This window comes from Oncorhynchus masou, chromosome 9 (genome assembly GCF_036934945.1).
Source record: "Oncorhynchus masou masou isolate Uvic2021 chromosome 9, UVic_Omas_1.1, whole genome shotgun sequence".
NCBI lineage: Eukaryota > Metazoa > Chordata > Actinopteri > Salmoniformes > Salmonidae > Oncorhynchus > Oncorhynchus masou.
This window is the reverse complement of record NC_088220.1, coordinates 74,487,744-74,506,335: the sequence shown is the minus strand read 5'-3', so window position 1 is coordinate 74,506,335 and position 18,592 is coordinate 74,487,744. Positions and strand designations below refer to the sequence as shown.

Sequence of the window (18,592 nt, the reverse complement as noted above, 5' to 3'; positions counted from 1 at the left end):
ACTGTAAAATATCTTTACCAAAACCAAAAATATAGCATTTTCAGCTGTTTAAAGCTGGTGTACACAACCTAAAGTAAAAGATGCAAAAATGAAACTTAAGACAAGAGAAGCATAGAAATAGTGCACATAGGACAGATCTACCACGTCTTAGACTTGTTTTCAACGAGAAAGAAATATATAAGTTATAGATCTGTCAATGTGAATTTCGTCAGGTCGCACAAAAGGTTAATATTGCTCCTTAAAGGAGAAAATCTGAGATAGACATGCTCAAACTTGCATGAGCATTTGAGTTCATGAAATATATGTAAAATTGCGACACTTAATTCACTAATATTTAATATTATAAAAGACAGGTAAGGTGCGTCATCACATTGGCTAAGCAATAACTATGTCAAAGTCTCAAAGACATAGGTCGCTTGGAATTACAGTACTAGACATTTGTTTTTTGTCACCAAGTGTGCTCGGACATAGCCTATCCAAGTGCTAGCAGAGGCCTATAAGCTGACAAAGTGGGACAAAAGGCCTGGCGAAAATGACAAACAATGTGCTACAACAATTACTTGAATAACATATTCATACATTTTTGGGGACATGGCAGACAGTCATCTATAACGGCATTGACAGGCAGGCAATCATGACTCTACTCCAGAAATGCACTATCCACCGGTCAACTGCTAAATTCTACCCAGCCTCACCAAAAACTTCCCGGTTTTAAAACTACCGCGAGACAAACGTCGATGAGACTTGCCCTATTTTACCACTCTGCCAATGTTCCACGGCGGAATTCCCTTCCGTTTGAGAACGCGAAGGCATAGATTACATAAATTAATCATGACATAACCGACAGCAAAGAAAATCTATGTTATCAAGTGTAGCCTAAACATGTCCCCATCGTGTCATCCGTAGCCTATAGTCAAACCGTGGTTCTGTATAGACTGAGATCAGGCGAAAAGCAGCAGCGACTGCGTCAAACCAGAGTTTTAATGACAAGTCACCAAAGAATATTATACAACGACACCTAACATACCCGACCCAGCTGCATTGTAAAATAAATAGATTAATCATTTTGAGACCAAAACATGTCGCTACTTTCAAAGGCCCATATTAATAAACGACTACAATCCGGTGATATTTTGCATTGTCTACCTAACTCGGGGGGTTTGTAGTTCACATGGTCCCTGGTGTGGGCGAAACTTACGGATGAGAACACTAGGGATAAGGCAGAAAGCGTCATTGGGTGCTCAGAGAGCAAACCAATCATTAAACTCGTTTCGAAACGTTGCCTATTGTTTGACAAAAATAGGAAACGAATCTTTTCCCGACAAAAGTGCAAATGTAGCTTATAACTTCAAACAACAATCTGGGTGAGGTCTCGACACAACATAGCACTTCAACTCCACCTCGGTCGACTTGCTCAATGACTCCATGTAGGCTAGCCTACTAATTCGAGGAAGCGATGGAATAGTGCCAGGGACTTACCTTGAGTGATATTCTTGTTGGGAATATGAAAATAACGACCGTACGAATGAGGAAATAGGCCTAGTTAAAAGTTGTTTTCTCTCGATTGAATCCACAAGAACGACAGGTTTTCTCGCGTTTGAATCCACAAGAACGAGAGTTAGGCTTTAGAAACAGAATATGCCGATGCGTGGCAAGAGCCGTGAGAGCCCGCTGTCTTCTCCCTGCAGGACAATGCGGCCAGGTAGGCAGATCGGCGTTGGCTTCCTGTTTTTCAGAAGGTGAAAAACGCACAGCTCAGTTGCTGTTCGTTTTTTTCTTATTCTCTCCCTTCCCTTTCTCCCCCTCCCTGCGTAGCCTACACTGTTCTTGCAGCCGCCTAGTGCTCAGCCGGCTTTGCATCTCCTATGTTCATATCCCCGGCATGTAACTTCGGGCTAGAGATTTCACCCGGAAACACAAAGTTCTGAAACCTCTCCAACTAATTGAGATGGGAAAAAACGCGAGTGGAATTTGCCAGTTGTAACATTCCAACGCTGCCAAAGGCGCGTCGATTATCCCGGTGCATTATTTTGGGAGGGGGTCGCGTGTTGTCTTGAGCCAGTCATTATACAGGACTTTCTGTGCCAGCTGGTGCCTGCCTGGTTGTGATGCTGTTTTTAAAAAAAATAGGTACACTATGCCTTATTTTTAATGCTAATAACTGTAAAGGCAGTGCATTAATATATAGCTTAGCCTACTATGAATAGGCCTACATAACCAACATGTAGCCCCATAGGCTAATAGTCCACATTAAACTAGGCTACATGATTCATCATGGTTATGACTTAAACCGTCTCAAAGAAAGTAATGATAAGCCAGGGGTATTTTATTAGGTATTATTCATTGAATAATAATGTGTGCACCATGCAACACAAGTCAGTTGCCTCATCATCAATTGAAGGGGCAGCAAGTTGACCCTTTGGCAAGTTGGTCGTATGTCCTCTGATCCATCATATTTTGTCAAGCACAGTGGCAAAACGCAAGAAAAAAATATTATTTGGTCAGATACATTAGTCCACCGTTGAAGCAGGGAGAAAAGTAACCGATTAATGAAAGAGCTGTGATGCCCCCTGCTGGCTTGGTTATATAAACGAATACATTTTCTTACGTCATTCTTGACCGAGAACAGGGATGCGTTCAGTTCGATTCAATGTTTGCTACGTTGAGTGAAGGTTTGTACTGAACGAAGGGTTCCCCCAAAACAGTGAGCACCGTTTAACAGTCTTTGAGGTACGTTTGCTCCCTTTTGGTAAGTTTGCAACAAAGTGTGGCCTTATTAATATGCGTATGACCATTTGAAATAGCAAAACCCATGCAGCGTACCATATGGTAATCCCCCTCTGGACCACCATCAGATTTTCAACTGGTTGTTCAGTTGTTCAGTACCGTTTCCGTTGAATTCAACGTTGCACACCGTCATACTGAACACACCCCATGAGTGAGTTTAGGAAAGGAGATAATGCAGAACTAACCAGTAGTGTTCCAGAGATGGTCAAATGCTGTGCACTGTATGGGGAATAGGATGTAATGTGTGGGTGATGATAACACTGATTGAGAAATAACATTACTAAAGTTATCTGACCTATAACGCTGATTGAGAAATACAAATCTGTCGTTCTGCCACTGAACAGGCAGTTAACCCACTGTTCCTAGGCTGTCATTGAAAATAAGAATTTGTTCTTAACTAACTTGCCTAGTAAAATAAAGGTAAAAAAAAAAACTCATATGACCGATAACACTGATTGAGAAATAACATTACTAAAGTTGTCTGACCTATAACACTGATTGAGAAATAACATTACTAAAGTTGTCTGACCTATAACACTGATTGAGAAATAACATTACTAAAGTTGTCTGACCTATAACCACTGATTGAGAAATAACATTACTAGAGTTGTCTGACCTATAACACTGATTGAAAAATAACATTACTAAAGTTGTCTGACCTATAACCACTGATTGAGAAATAACATTACTAACGTTGTCTGACCTATAACACTGATTGAGAAATAACATTACTAAAGTTGATTGAGAAATAACATTACTAAAGTTGATTGAGAAATAACATTACTAAAGTTGATTGAGAAATAACATTACTAAAGTTGTCTGACCTATAACACTGATTGAAAAATAACATTACTAAAGTTGATTGAGAAATAACATTACTAAAGTTGATTGAGAAATAACATTACTAAAGTTGTCTGACCTATAACACTGATTGAAAAATAACATTACTAAAGTTGTCTGACCTATAACACTGATTGAGAAATAACATTACTAAAGTTGTCTGACCTATAACACTGATTGAGAAATAACATTACTAAAGTTGTCTGACCTATAACACTGATTGAAAAATAACATTACTAAACTCATATGACCCCAGATTTCATAAACATGTGGAATATGTGAGACATTTCTCCTAGAGCTTTAATCTGATGGATGGAAATGTTTACCATTTCCAATGCCACTTCAGTCTCTCTCTATCTCAAACACACACACACACATTATTGAACTTCAAGAAGCACTTTCATTATTTGGTGTAGTATAATATTTAATTCCAGAAGAGGGCGGTACATAGCATCCTAGAATGTGCATCAACCTTTATCCCAAAGACCTCTAAATATATTTTGTAGGGCCAGGTTCACGGCCAAGAGCATGCCTAGTTTTCATTCAGTAAAAGTCATGAATTGAATGTAAGCTTCCCTCATTGGCTGAAACCTAAAAAATATACCCCTACCCCTCATTATTACATTTGTAAAATAGTAAGCCTAAGAATGTAAATAAGTATACAAGCATGAATAGAATACTGTAAGTATTGTGAAGTCACTTGGTGACTTTGGTTCCACCACATCAGCATGGGAGACAGCAGCCTACAGTGGGAATGTAATACATGCCTCTAAAACATCATAATAAAAATGCCACCAATTTGAGGACAGCCCCACTGAATACAATACCCCAATTGAACCCCTGTTGGTTGATAAAGTGGTGGTTATATACAAGCAGCCCTCACATGCAGCTTTCCAAACCATTCCCAGCCTCTGAGGCAAGCTGGGAATATGACTAATGAAATAGATTGTCTTTCAAAGGAAACCTTCTGCTCTGTGAAGCTGGCCAGAGCCATGGACAGGCTGTGTCATGTGTCATATGGCCTACATAGGCAGCCCCCCCATAACATTCTCATTATCTTAAATTTGCTAAACATAATCCGGGCTCAAAGGGAATGGCCAGATCGCTGTATGGCTGACTCCAGCATGCTTCTATTACGGAGTTATTCTCCTCTTATTCAATTAAATGTACCGTAACTCAATCCAAACCTGCTCGCTGCATAATCTCATAACACGAGATAAGCGTGTAATAAAAAGCACATTGGATTTGAAAGGAGACCTCATGCGAATGCGTATAATTACGGGTATCAAAATGTAATCATTTGTTTAATTGTGAGCCCTTGCCAAGAGGTATGTAATTGTTTGAAAGAAATACGTTGTTTCTGTGGCTGAAATTGGATTGTACTGTGATGGGATCTGGGATGTGACGAGGCTACGCTTGATTGGAGAGTTGGAGACCCAGGGTCAAGCTTAAGGCAAGCTTCCTGTTTTATGCACATACACAGCCAATGGAGAGAAAGACTCACTGGAGAGACATCCTCATCGTTCTTGATGGTACAGTACATAGAAAATGACATAACTCGTGAAAATCATGTCGTAATCAACATGCAATTATATGCATTATTGTGTTTTAACTGGGCTAGTTAAATCACCTGCATAGTGCCATGTCACTACATCCTGGTCCTATACCTCTAGCCTGGATATGCTGGTCATTTTTCTAAATAATTCCTGTATCCGTGATGTTTAATGAAGCATTTAATGAACACAGAATGGAACCATGCAACGTGTAATGGTTTACAGGGGTGTGCCCCTAGAGAATGGATGTGGCCCCAAACTGGCATGTGGAAACAGACTCTTTCAGGGGTACAGAAGGAGTGAATTGGAAACACTGACCAGCACCCCAGCCCTAGGACAACAACATTCAAAGTCAATATATTATAATTGTTGTGGTAGAAGGGCACCTAAGGATATGCTTGTTTTAGTATGTTTTATCCTTATACAAAACGCCAAGTGAGCCTGGCAACCCCATCCACATTGCTCCAGCCAACTGATGTTTCTTATCAATGATGAGTCTCCATGAATTTGTAGAATGGGAACACATTCTGTCCTTTCTGATTGGTTCCAGAAACCAATAGGTGTGGCCAGACTTTAGTGATCAAGTTATTCACTTTGATGCTCTGATTGGTTAGATTTGTTAGAGATTATTTAATCGCTGATTAATTGGTTTTGTACAACGCCCCTCATTTTAAATTCACACAAACGACTTCTAGAATAGCAGTTTCAGACAATATGTGTAGGCGGTAGGATCGATAGAGCTGAGAAATTAAATTCAGGGTGAGTCGTCAGGCAAGTCTAATATGTCATATTTCTCAATGAAAATGGATGTAGACACATACCTGAAACTAAACAATACAAATATGTAATTAAAATTCTGTTTAGCAGGTGTTGAGCTATAATGGGCCCCAAGGGTCCCAGGTTTCACGATTAATCCGTGGAAATTAGAAATGGCCCCGGAGAGCTGCTTAGCCCACTCTTGCCAATTCACCAGAAGTTTTCTTAAAGCACAAAGAGGGGAAGAGGTTAAAAATAGCCTCCATCAACGGGCACTATGGGAAAAGGATTCGCATTTAAAAACCGACAAAGCAATTTAGAGCTCATAATCAAGAGAAGGGGAAGTGTTTTTTTTAGAGTGTATCGCATTTCCCTTTGCAGAAGCGGCCAGCCACTTCTGCCAGTCAGAGGTAAGCCAGTGGTCATTCAGCAGATTGTGTGAAGGTACAATTCAAGCAGTTTGAACATGGTGATACATGGATTTATCCTAAACTAGCCTATATTCCATTGAATTTCAGATGGTCATATAGCCCAGTCCCAGGTATGCAACTATTTGAAGTTCTACAATTTCAACCCATATGCCAATTATTTATGTAAATTACAAATAGGAAACATTTATGAAATGCACATAAATGAATCACCCATAAGTATTCCCTTACAGTGTTACCCCACATTTCTGGAGCTCCAGACTTATTTGTAGACACGCGCGGAGCACCATAGCCTATAAACGATGCCCTGTTCCTTGGCAGTGGTGCGAGGTGACATTTTGGTGGCCCCATTGTGGCGGGGAGAGAGAGAAGTCGGTGCGTGATGTTACCCTGGGTACACGGTTAGTCATTCTCCCTGAGTGGATGGCAGCTCATCTTGCGTATTTATAGTCACGTATTAATTATATACGTTTAATTAACTTCTGTCTTCTTTTGGCCGAGGGTCCTGTCAACAAACCCGTGTGTGTATTTACTATTTATAATCTATCGTAGTGTATCAAAACACATCGTCATTATTATTTTGGTAGATTCGGTTATTATTTCATGTAATTTATTGTTTCTCTGGCTTTTCATTAAGATAAAAAATCCACTGTAATTGAAAACGTCACGTAGATCAGTGTGACGAGTAGATTACATTGGAGATCCACCAAGGGATGCTCAGAAAGAAAAAAAAACGTGTTTGCAATGTCATATAAATAGGACAAAGCTTTTGGACCGAATTAACTTTTAGTATTTCTGGTACAAGGGAGGGGAAAACTCACGCTGATCCTAACAATTGCCGGATTTTCTGCGAATCAAATCTTTTCATATTTTCCTGTTTCGAGCTAGTGTATACCAAACAGTGGTGACCCCACTCTCCTTTTCAATTGGTTTGGGGTGATGTGGGCTGCGTCCAAATGGAAACGGTTGAGCTTAATTCTCAAACATTCCCAAGAATGCCATAAATTCCATTGTGTGAGAGCATTGGGAAACTGGCAACCTGTGAGTGACTCGGGTGTCCGGGGGTGCCCTAGCGTGCGCAGCTGCCGCACTCGCCTGTCACCTCACGAGCCGGGGATGAACGCACGCACACTGGCGTTCCCAAAACGTGTTCAGGTACGCCTGGCGAGAGGGGTTGGATGGAGGAAGAACTTGAGGGTCAAATGTGTTCTGTGAGAATGATTTGACCTCATTCGTCTTTTTGATTATAATCTGTCATCTCTGAGAGCACAACAAAGGATACAATCACGGTTGTTCACTGGGTGCTCAACGGAAAGACACGCAAAAACAAAAACAAACATTGTGCGAAACCTTTTCACCTCATCATGAAATAATAAAGAAATAATAAAAACATCCTTTTGACCCCCATTGGATGCAAGGCATGTGTGTACCCCCATTCCTCTCACACCGACACACACACACCAGTGGTGTAAAGTACTTAAGTAAAAATACTTCAAATGTGTCTACACTACTTAAGTATTTTGGGTTGGTATCTGTACTTTACTCTATTTTTGACAACTTGTACTTTTACTTCATTTACATTCCTAAAGAAAATAATGTACTTTGTACTCCATATATTTTCCCTGACACCCAAAAGTACTCCTTACATTTTGAATGCTTAGCAGGACATGCAGGAAAATTGTCCAATTCAGCCTTCTGGTTTCCTGTTGCAACAAGGCACTGAAGTAATATTGCAACAGAAAAAAAAGCAAAGGCAAAATCCTAGAGTAAAACCTGGTTCAGTCTGCTTTCCAACAGACACTGGGAGACAAATTCACCTTTCAGCAGAACAATAACCTAAAACACAAGGCCAAATCTACACTGGAGTTACTTACCAAGACAGTTTTGACTTGAATTGGCTTGAAAAGATATGGCAAGACTTGGAAATGGCTGTCTAGCAATGATCAACAATCAACTTCACAGAGCTTGAAGAATTTGTAATATTGTACAATCCAGGTGTGCAAAGTTCTTAGAGACTTATCCAAAAAGGCTCAAAGCTGTAATCGCTGCCAAAGGTACTTCTACAAAGTATTGACTCAGGGGTGTTAATAGTTATGTAAATTAGATATTTCTGTAATTCAGGCTGTAACACAACAAAATGTGTAATAATTCAAGGGTAGGAATTCTGAATGCACTGTAGACATATAGGCTATCCCGACGGACAAGCTAAGGTTGTAAAAAAACAAACAGATTTGTGCCTGACTTGAGTATGAGGCTCTTCATCATCATCATCATCATACAAATAAAAATAAACGTTTTACTTCATGATAAAGGCTTTACGAGTTGTGATTTAACTACACTCCATACTGAAATGTTGTCTACATTGGGTGCCTACTCAGAAGAGCACGCTCAATAGCCTTGTTTTGCAGAAAGTTTATGATTAGGCTAATTTACATGTTGTACCAATATGATTATTTATTTTGGTTTTGTAATAGTTTTCATGTCTTATTATTATGGTATCATAATTAGTGTAATAGTGTGCATAAGCCTCGCATAGCTTAATAGGTTTACACATTTTTGACGTATGCTAATTCAATTCAACGCTCCATAATGCGGTGCAAGACTCTTCAGCTAAGATACAGTGAACTCCTGATATAAGCAACTGTTTTGAATTCATGTATATGAGAAACTTACAGGAATAATATGTACTGCATTGCAATTAAAGGTATCGTATACATTTGGAAATGTGGATATCATTTGGACTCCACGTGAGGCCTATTCAAATGCAATCCTCTTCAGTAAAGTGATGCAAGCATTGTTGTGATAGTTTTACACGTGCCACCATAATAGTTTGTGTGTTTTAATGTTTTAAGTTTGAATGTTTTATAAGCACTCACGTGTTTCGTGCTTTCTGTTGGTAATATGGATCAAATGTTTATAAAGAGTTATTTAAACGCCAGGCTACTATGGTACCTAATTTTTGCCTACTCCGTAACCCAAGGTATGACATGTTCGGGACCTACATATCTCTCCTAAATTATCAAATGAATGAGCTTCCAAGAGAGAGTGAATACGCCTGTTAGAGCACTGACCATCGAGATCCGATTAAATTATATATAAACTATATATTATATATTTTATTCTAAGTCCTAATTAAATGGCAATTACCGCATCTGCATGTTCCATATAGTGAAGGAGCGAGGAATTCCTGATTCGAGCTATTCTTATCTCCCGCAGCCGTGGGGACATCTCGCATGCAGGACCACTGTTCCAGCGCGTCTGGCTCAGCTCAGCTGAACTGGCAACCTTTCTGTTAAAATGCACACCTGTCGCACCCACACACTGAACAAAGACATGCATGCGCCCCATGCACCGCAAATGTGTGTGTGTGTGTGTGTTTAAACAATCTCACGGCTTTCCCAAATTTACTTCAGATTCTGATGTTTATCCACGTTTCTCCAAACGTTAAATTTCGAAGTTGCTCCAAAAGTCAAAATTCTAAGTGTTTTTGACATGTTAGGTTGACGACTCCTGCATCATTCAATTTTTCCAAATGTGAAATTTCGAAGTTAAGGGTTAAGGTTTTGGATATGATTAAACCATTATGTTTAGGGATTCATTCCTAATATTTAAGTTAAGGGTTAAGGTTTGGGCTATGGCTAAAAAATACAAATAATTAAATGAACGTCTACCACTGGGATTGAACATACAACCTTCGGATCCGGAGTCATGGGACTGTTTTTGACACCCTGGATTGACTCCTCTTGCTCAGTATCATTTCGTTTCTCCAAATGTCAAATTTTGAAGTTAAGGTTTGGGATAGGATTTTTAAAAAGTATACCACTGGGATTGAACATGCAAGTTTAGGCATTTATTCCCAATGGTTAAGTTAAGGGTTAAGGTTTGTCCACAACTCCCAAAACACAAGCCTACTTGAAGAAAATAGCGCTCACTGTTGCCTCTAGTGGCTGGTTTTTAAGGAATTTCCTGACTACTTCAGGACAGGGACAGAGGTCCAATTTCTAAGTCAATCTTGAGCGATATGCTTGGTGTGTTATACTGTATCTGTGCATACAATGTTATTGGGTCTGGTTTTATGCACATACATACAGTGCCATCAGAAAATATTCACACGTGACTTTTTTCCCGCATTTTGTTGCGTTACAAAGTGGGATTAAAAATGATTTAATTGTTGATTTTTTTGTCAACGATCTACACAAAATACTCTGTAATCTCAAAGTGGAAGAATTTCTAACATTTGTAAAAATAAAAATAAAAAATACATTAAAAACTAAACATCAATATATCTTGATTACATATAGTAAGTATTGGACTCCCTGAGTTGAAATCACCTTTGGCAGGGTAACTAAAGTTATCTGACCTATAACACTGATTGAGAAACAACGGGTCGGCAGGGTAGCCTAGTGGTTAGAGCGTCGGATTAGTAACCGAAAGGTTGCAAGTTCAAATCCCCGAGCTGACAAGGTAGAAATCTGTCGTTCTGCCCCCGAACAGGCAGTTAACCCAATGTTCCTAGGCCGTCATTGAAAATAAGAATTTGTTCTTAACTGACTTGCCTAGTAAAAATAAAAAATTAAAACAGTTGACAGGGAGCTTTCCACAGTCTCTAAGAGCTTTCCACACCTGGATTTTTCAACATTTGCCCATTATTATTTTTTAAATTCTTCAAGCTCTGTCAAATTGATTTTTATGTCTTGCCATACATTTTCAAGCAGATTTAAGTCAAAACTGTAACTTGGCCACTAACTTGGCCATTCACTGTCTTCTTGGTAAGCAACTTCTGTTTTAGGTTATTGTCATGCCGAAAGGTGAATTCATATCTCCAGTGTCTGGTGGAAAGCAGACTGAACCCGGTTTTCCTCTAGTATTTTGCCTGTGCTTAGCATCATTCCATTTCTTTTGTATCCTGACAAACTCTCCAATCCTTAACGATTACAAGCATACCAATAACATGGAACCACCACTATGCTTGAAAATATGGAGTGATACTCAGTAATGTGTTGTATTGGATTTGCCCCAAACAAAATACTTTGTATTCAGTACAAAAAATACATTTCTTTGACACATTTTTTGCAGCATTACTTTAGTGCCCTGTTGCAAACAGGATGCATGTTTTGCCAAATAGGTTAGTATTGTGAAGTAACTACCATTAACATCCATTAAAATCTGTAACTGTTTTAAAGTCACCATTGACCTTATGGTTTCTTCCTCTCTGGCATCTTAGTTAGGAATGACGCCTGTAACTTTGTAGTGACTGGGTGTATTGATACACGATCCAAAGTGCAATTATTAGCTTCACAATGTCTAAAGGGATATTAAGTGTCTGCTTTTTATTACATTTGTACCCATTGTATTTTTACCCATCTACCAATAGGTGCCCTTCTTTGCGAAGCATTGGAAAGGCTTCCTGGTCTTTGTGGTTGAATCTCTGTTTGAAATTCAGTGCTCGACTGATGGATCTTACACAGAAGAGGTAGTCATTCATAAATCGTGTGAAACACTATTACTGCACACAGAGTGAGTCCATGCAACCTATTTTGTGACTTAAGCACATTTTTACTCCTGAAATACTTATTGACTCAAGACATTTCAGCTTTTCATTTTTCATTAATTTGTAAAATTTCTAAAAACATAATTCCACTTTGACATTATGGGGTATTGTGTGTAGGCCAGTGACCCCCCCACAAAAAAAAAATTGATCAATTTTAGATTCAGGCTGTAACACAACAAAATGGGGGGAAAGTCAAGGGTGTGAATACTTTCTGAAGGCACTGCATACTGTACGAACAGTAAACTAAAAGAGAAAGATCTATTGCAACATCTAAAGTAGGCCTAAAATGCATTGGTCATGTCTTTGTCAAAGCGTGTACTCAACAAATGTAAATAAACAAAACGCAACTCTACGGTTGCATGTGCCGGGACATTGTTTTACACGACATGTTCGGGTCCTCTATACCGATACTCAGACATACTCAGAATCCTGTTCCTGCTCATATCATCAGCATGAATGTTGGCTGTGGAATTGTAACAATTAATACAACATATTGTATGTTTAATGTTGAAAATAGCGATGCTAACAATTATAATTATTATACTATTCTAATATAGGCTACCATAATCATAATTTTACGAATGTATTAATACGTTCAGGTGGATAAATAGACAAAGCAAGATATTAATTACATATCCATCTTCGGCTAAATGTAGGCTAATCTCCGAAGATGGTACATTTACCAGGTCGCTGAATTTAAGAAGCATGTTTATAATACACTGGCCTTTCATACGCGCCCTTGTCTCCTTGTTGTTTAGAAAACATGAATGTGAAGAAACAGAAAATATACACAGTTAGGTCTTCATTCCAACCATGTCGCACAGGATGGAGATGTGTCAAAAGTGCTGTACGCGCGCTGCTCATCCAGCGCGCTAAACAGAGAGACATACCAGGTACAGTAAATACATCTGTGGGATGGAGCGCCACGTGGCTTCGCTGAGCTTGAATGAGTGCACAACTAACAACTCATTAGTCTATGTCTTTGAACGAATGTTTGTTCTTTTTCCTCTTTGCTGAGGTGGTTTTAGTCCCTAAGTTAAATAAAAATGTGTATTAGAGTGCACAATTCTAAAGTTGGATGACTTATATATAGGTTCATTTTCCAGGTCTAATTAATTCAGTCTTCTATTATCAATATGAGTATTATGACACATTGAGTTGTTTCTCATGTTTATTTATTTATATCCTACAAAGATTTGTTGAATTTAGCTTCTGCTATAACAACATAAATCACACATGAAATTTCACAACAAGCATTTTCCTCCATTCTCGGCTATGTATGGCTAAATGCATTTACTTTCGTTTGTGGGTCGAAGCGATTTATTCTCTGATATTCAAAATACATTAAATGACTATTTGTTTAGGTTAAAAATAACAAATTGGTCGCTTGGTTGTCTGTGTTTAAACGAGGGATGCTATACACATAGTTCAATACGCTATATAGGCTCATATGCATATCTATTCTCCAGTTATGGAATACGCCCACACAGAAAGCTAAAAACGTTAACCATTATGCTTTCTGTTGGGCTGCATGTATCTACATATTGCCTCATACACATGTGATTACAAAGGTGGGCTAATGCCCAACCGAGGCCCTTCAGCTGAAAGTAAAACGATGCAAAAGTGGCACCAGGCCTATTAATAAACATGCACCTGCTGATAGTATGATAACTGCTTTATATACAATGGCTGTTTATCAAATGTGCTTCAAGGCATAGACTATAACTGGGAAAACACTATATAGGTCAATAAGTCATGAGTTTCATTTTCATCATAATCATCTTCTCCAAGCGTACAAACGACAAGGACATGTACTCTTTTCGTGACTCACCTTGCCCGCACAATGAATAACGAATTAAAGGGTCACAATATCCTCTGTGCGCATCACATTTGCATCCATACAAGCATATCAAGCAAACAAGTATTTGGTTATCATATATTAATGGCAACTTGTGCTAACTTGTATGTATAAAAATCCTTAAATCATCATTTTAAAAACGTTTTAAACCATACGAGAGTCACCCGATAACTCTTCGAGTATGAACCTGAGTGTGTTGAAATGGATAATAGGTGGACGAGGTGTGAGAATAGACGTGTATTGAAAGCTTCTCACTCGTCACCACGTCTCTCTTTTCAAGAGCGTCACTGCCCCAAGGGTTGGCAACCGCTCTCGTGGGCCTCACGAGGAAGTGCACGTAGGCCTACATCTGATTCAGCGCGTCCAGACAAAAACGATAGACGTGTGTAAAGTTATAACATCATTCTCCAGTGATAGACCATAGCAAATTAGGCATCAACATGAAACATCGTTTCAATCTAGGCGGATGTATTTGTTTTGTAGCCTGTAGGTCGGTTAAGTGTAGGGATTGTAGAGACTGAAATACGTTTTAAACGTTCACGACACGACATATTGCCTAGAGGCTTAGTAGGTTTTATGGTTTGTTTAGCAAAAGATGTTGGAAAACAGTATGGTGCCATCCATTACTTTGCGCTCAACCCAGCCCACTCACACGTCACTTGTCTTAGCTCATATGTAAGAAATGGTCTTAGCTCATATGTAAGAAATGGTCTTAGCTCATATGGATACACATAGCTTGATTTCCAGCAGATAAGCCAATAAAGTTCTAGGCTATATAAATTGAAAATATTTGTCCAACATGCCTTAGGATAATTTATTCGAATATCTGGACAACCCGACTGATAGCCAAGCAATGTGTAAGACACGTCAGTCCCCGTCAATCGTTAGATAAGAATCGTGCAGTAATGGTAAACTACATAGTGTAACAGAACATTTGTTTCGTGTGGATGGCAAAATTATTTCGAATTCATCCATGACTAAACTCATTGGTTCACCAAATTCACCTTATTGTAAATGATAATAACAGGCCATAATAATAATCATAATAACAATAATAATGACATTCATTTATAATAATAATAATACAGTAATAATAATCAAGTGCCACTGAGCAATTATGCATGAGCAGTTGATAATCACACAGAGAAAACCCTCCATGCTCCTTGGAAAAGCTCACTGAGCTGAAGCCACAATTCGTTTAAACACATAATGGAGGTTAGCCTACATCATATGGGGATAATGATTAAATGGAATGACTGGGATGGCGACCCTTAACTTCTGCAGCATCTGTTTCTGCTAAGCATTCGCCCTCGGAACAACGACTGCCAAAATACCCTCTGAAGTTCACAACGTCTTCTTAAACACGCACAGCTTTTTCTTTGATTTTCTCTCTTCAATTGTTGCACTCTGCTGACAAATGAGTTGCCGTAGATGTATTTTGTAACTCTAATAATGAATGTAGACTATTCAGATAAAGCAGAAGTTCACGCTTTCATTTTGGCCAAAAGTTGTAATGCATGCAAGTTCCCAGAGCAGGCCACGCAGTGTTTTCATGTGTTAAGCAACAGGGTTGGCACTGGAATCAAATGAAGGTCGAATTAATAGCTTAGCAGTTCAAATGCTTTAGAATTCAATTGCATTTTCCAAAACTACTTTCGAACTGAAGAATATATATTTAGTGTAAAACACTGAAATATACAACCAACTACCAGTAAACTAAACTTTAGCTAAACTGTACAAAACTATTAGGCCGTATTACGCATCTGCTAGATGTTTGGATATGTTTTACGCAAAGGATTTACATGCCAAACATGTTGAAATAACTGAAATTTAACATGAACATTTTCAAGACAAAAATACACATTCGGGTTTAGACCTAAGTGAACAACTTTCACGGATAGAATTCCAATTAACTTCATCTGTGGAATGTATAGTTCTAAGCCTACGTTGCAAGCCGGATAATAACGGCCATGCATTTGTTTAGTGATAGACCACATAATAATAATATTAATAATAATAATAACGAACATAATATTATCGTTGATAATTGTTGAAATTTGTGGTTTAGACAATACCGTTTTTGCAAAAATAACGATTAATTAATGACCAATGTTTTACGTTGAAAGAAATACAAGTTTATTAAGAAATTCAAAATACTAGAAAAAGAGGGAAAAGTGCTAATTTAACATGGTCCCAACATGAATGAGACAAAAATAATTACGATTATAAAAAAACAAGAAAGGTTAACAAAATCTGGCACTGGACTGAATGTTATCGGAAACCAAACCATCTCTATCAGAGGTCACGAAGCCTAAAAAGTCGATGACCCCCGAAGTAACACATCTTTGGTATTGCTCCTTCTGACGGTGCCCTATCTCCCCACCTGCATCCCGAGTAAGAACTGTGACACGGTAATAAAAAAAATAAAGACAGGCTAAAGAATCAACATTTCACCTGGTTTTGCTGGAGTCCGCTCAGTGCACTATACTGGTTCAAATACGTAGGAGTTCTAATTCAATTATCACTCGTTCAGGTGATGTTTAAAATTCCAAGACATGGAGAGGGTTTTGTTTGTTTGTTTTGTTTTCATGGAATTCGTATCCCCGTGAAAAGGGAACTGGTCGGATTTGACAAATATAACATACAATAGCACGGCCTTCTGTCCAATGCAATAAAAAGTTATGCTACCTCGTGCTTAGTTGTGACCACTTAATCTCACAATTTACAGTTTTTGAAAATTCTCTCACCATCCCCACTTGGATGTCTTTCCATATGAATGTTCAGTACATTATTTGGATCAAAAGAGCCCGTCATAGTATTGTCTCTTCAAAAATAATTTTGTTTCTGTTTTGAATACACAGGAATTGACTTATTGTCTTTCTCTCACAAGAGTCCATTTTACAAGTGGCCCTCTGGTAAACTCTAAATGTCAATCCTCGTGTGTAACGCGGAGTGTTTGCTCTCGTGATCCCAATACGAACAGTGCATCATGGAGAGCTCCGTAGGCTGGCGGGAGCAGGCGAACTGCAGGCCACCTCCGTTGCTGGAGGACACCGGGGGAGGCGCAGCGGTCGCCGGGCTCAGCTGCTGGGCATGGTGAGCGTGCGGGTGGTGGTGATGGCTCATGCCGTTATAAGAGTTCACCATACTGGGGAGACCCATGCTCTGCACCCGGGAGTACGGGTTGTATGAGGAGGGAGCGGACAGTCCTTTCACATTTACTGGACTCACGTTGCCACCGGCCATCTGACAGGAGGTGTAGGACATCGGGGTGGGCGGTTGGCCCAGCGACCACGAGTTGTTCATGAAGCTGGACTGCAGGTACTTTGGAGGGGACAGGTAGCCGTACCCATCACCGCCGAAGAGGGATTTCCCGGGCTGGAAATGGGTCGGTGGAGGTCTGAAGGGACGTTTCATTCGACGTCTCCTTCTGTAGTTTCCCTTCTCGAACATGTCCTCGCACGCCGGGTCAAGGGTCCAGTAATTCCCCTTTCTCTCGCCGCCTCCCTCGCGAGGAACTTTGATGAAACATTCGTTCAGACTCAAGTTATGCCGGATACTGTTTTGCCAGCCTTTCTTGTTTTTCTCGTAGAAAGGGAATTTGGTGATTATATACTGGTAAATACCAGATAGAGTCAGGCGCTTCTCTGTGCTCTCTCGGATGGCCATGGCAATGAGAGCCACATACGAATATGGTGGTTTTTGAGACGGGTCCGTTTTCTCCGAACCCTTTTCCTGGACCGGTTCCTCCTTCGGTCGCTCCTTGTCCTTCGCGGTGTTGGTGTCGTGGACCATCAGGGCCATTGCGTCATCCTCTGGGTTTTGGTAAGTGTCCATCATTGCGCACACCAAAACAAAAACAAATCCAGCACAAATACAGAACAACAAACGCGATTATCTACACTTGCAGAAAATTATATTCGCCTTCGCACCTCAAAATGGACTCCAATACAAAACTCTGACGCTGCCTCCTTAACGTTTAGCGCGCAGAGAAATTCGAGTTTTGAGCCACAGTTTGTGACTTGTTATGCACTAGCCTCTCCTCTAGAACATACTTTCTCCCAAACTGGTTTGTGATGGAAGCGCAGCCCAGGTTGTGGTTTGATTCCTCTCTTAGCCCAGCCCTTTTCGCTTTTTTCCCCCCACAGGCAGGCGGTAGGCCTGCGAGTGGCGGTAGCTCTCCAGTGCGTCGTGCGACGTACTGCTCTGTGATTTGAGCGCATTAGACGAGTTCCGCCTCTGTTGGTTTACAGCTGCGTGGTGAGGAATCTCTCTTGTCTGCCCACTTCACATTATCAAATACATATTCCTATTCACACACGGTACAAAAATAACACGTGTTATAGTGGGGCTTAGACAATATACCACTCATTGCAAATTAATAGGAAACAGCTTAGAGAAAAGTTAGTGTGTCAAATAAAAATGATTAAGAGGAAGAGAACTTCAATGTACCGTAAATCATTTCATGAATTTCAATGACATTAAAAAGCACTTGTTGCATGGGACAGAGTTATATTTGACAAAATAGCCAACTATTACTTCCTGTATTTATGTTGACTTATAGTTAGTTTGCACAAAAATAATAGCCTATCGACTATGCATAACTGATAATATTTTTGTTTGCATGGACTGCACTTTTCAATATTGTCCAATGATAAAACAAAGTAGGCATAATATAAATAGTATTTTAAGCTATTGTAAGTAAATATCATCGGCCTATATCCTCAGATTTACCTCAATATGTTTCTAAATTCCGTCTGACTGCAGGCTGAAGCCTCATTAGCTACTGACCGCTTGTCCGCAGCAGCCGCAGAAAACC

General features: G+C 39.5%; 2 protein-coding genes across 4 annotated transcripts in view; both read right to left on the bottom strand.

Moving 5' to 3' along the window:
- Nucleotides 1-1,916, bottom strand: part of LOC135546622 (phosphatidylinositol 4,5-bisphosphate 3-kinase catalytic subunit beta isoform-like) — a 91,429-nt gene extending 89,513 nt beyond the window's left edge. For 2 of the 3 annotated variants that reach the window (XM_064975195.1, XM_064975193.1), the window contains exon 1: nucleotides 1,480-1,915. The gene's annotated coding sequence lies outside the window, so the exon portion shown is untranslated. Of the gene's footprint in view, nucleotides 1-1,479 lie in introns of all 3 variants that reach the window. The other variant, XM_064975198.1, reaches the window with a different exon arrangement.
- Nucleotides 1,917-14,573: 12,657 nt separating this feature from the next.
- Nucleotides 14,574-17,930, bottom strand: LOC135546621 (forkhead box protein L2-like). The gene has a single exon (XM_064975192.1). It carries the CDS (start codon nucleotides 17,611-17,613, stop codon nucleotides 16,696-16,698), a length of 918 nt encoding a protein of 305 aa, XP_064831264.1. The 5' UTR covers nucleotides 17,614-17,930; the 3' UTR covers nucleotides 14,574-16,695.
- Between the last annotated feature and the right edge of the window lie 662 nt (nucleotides 17,931-18,592).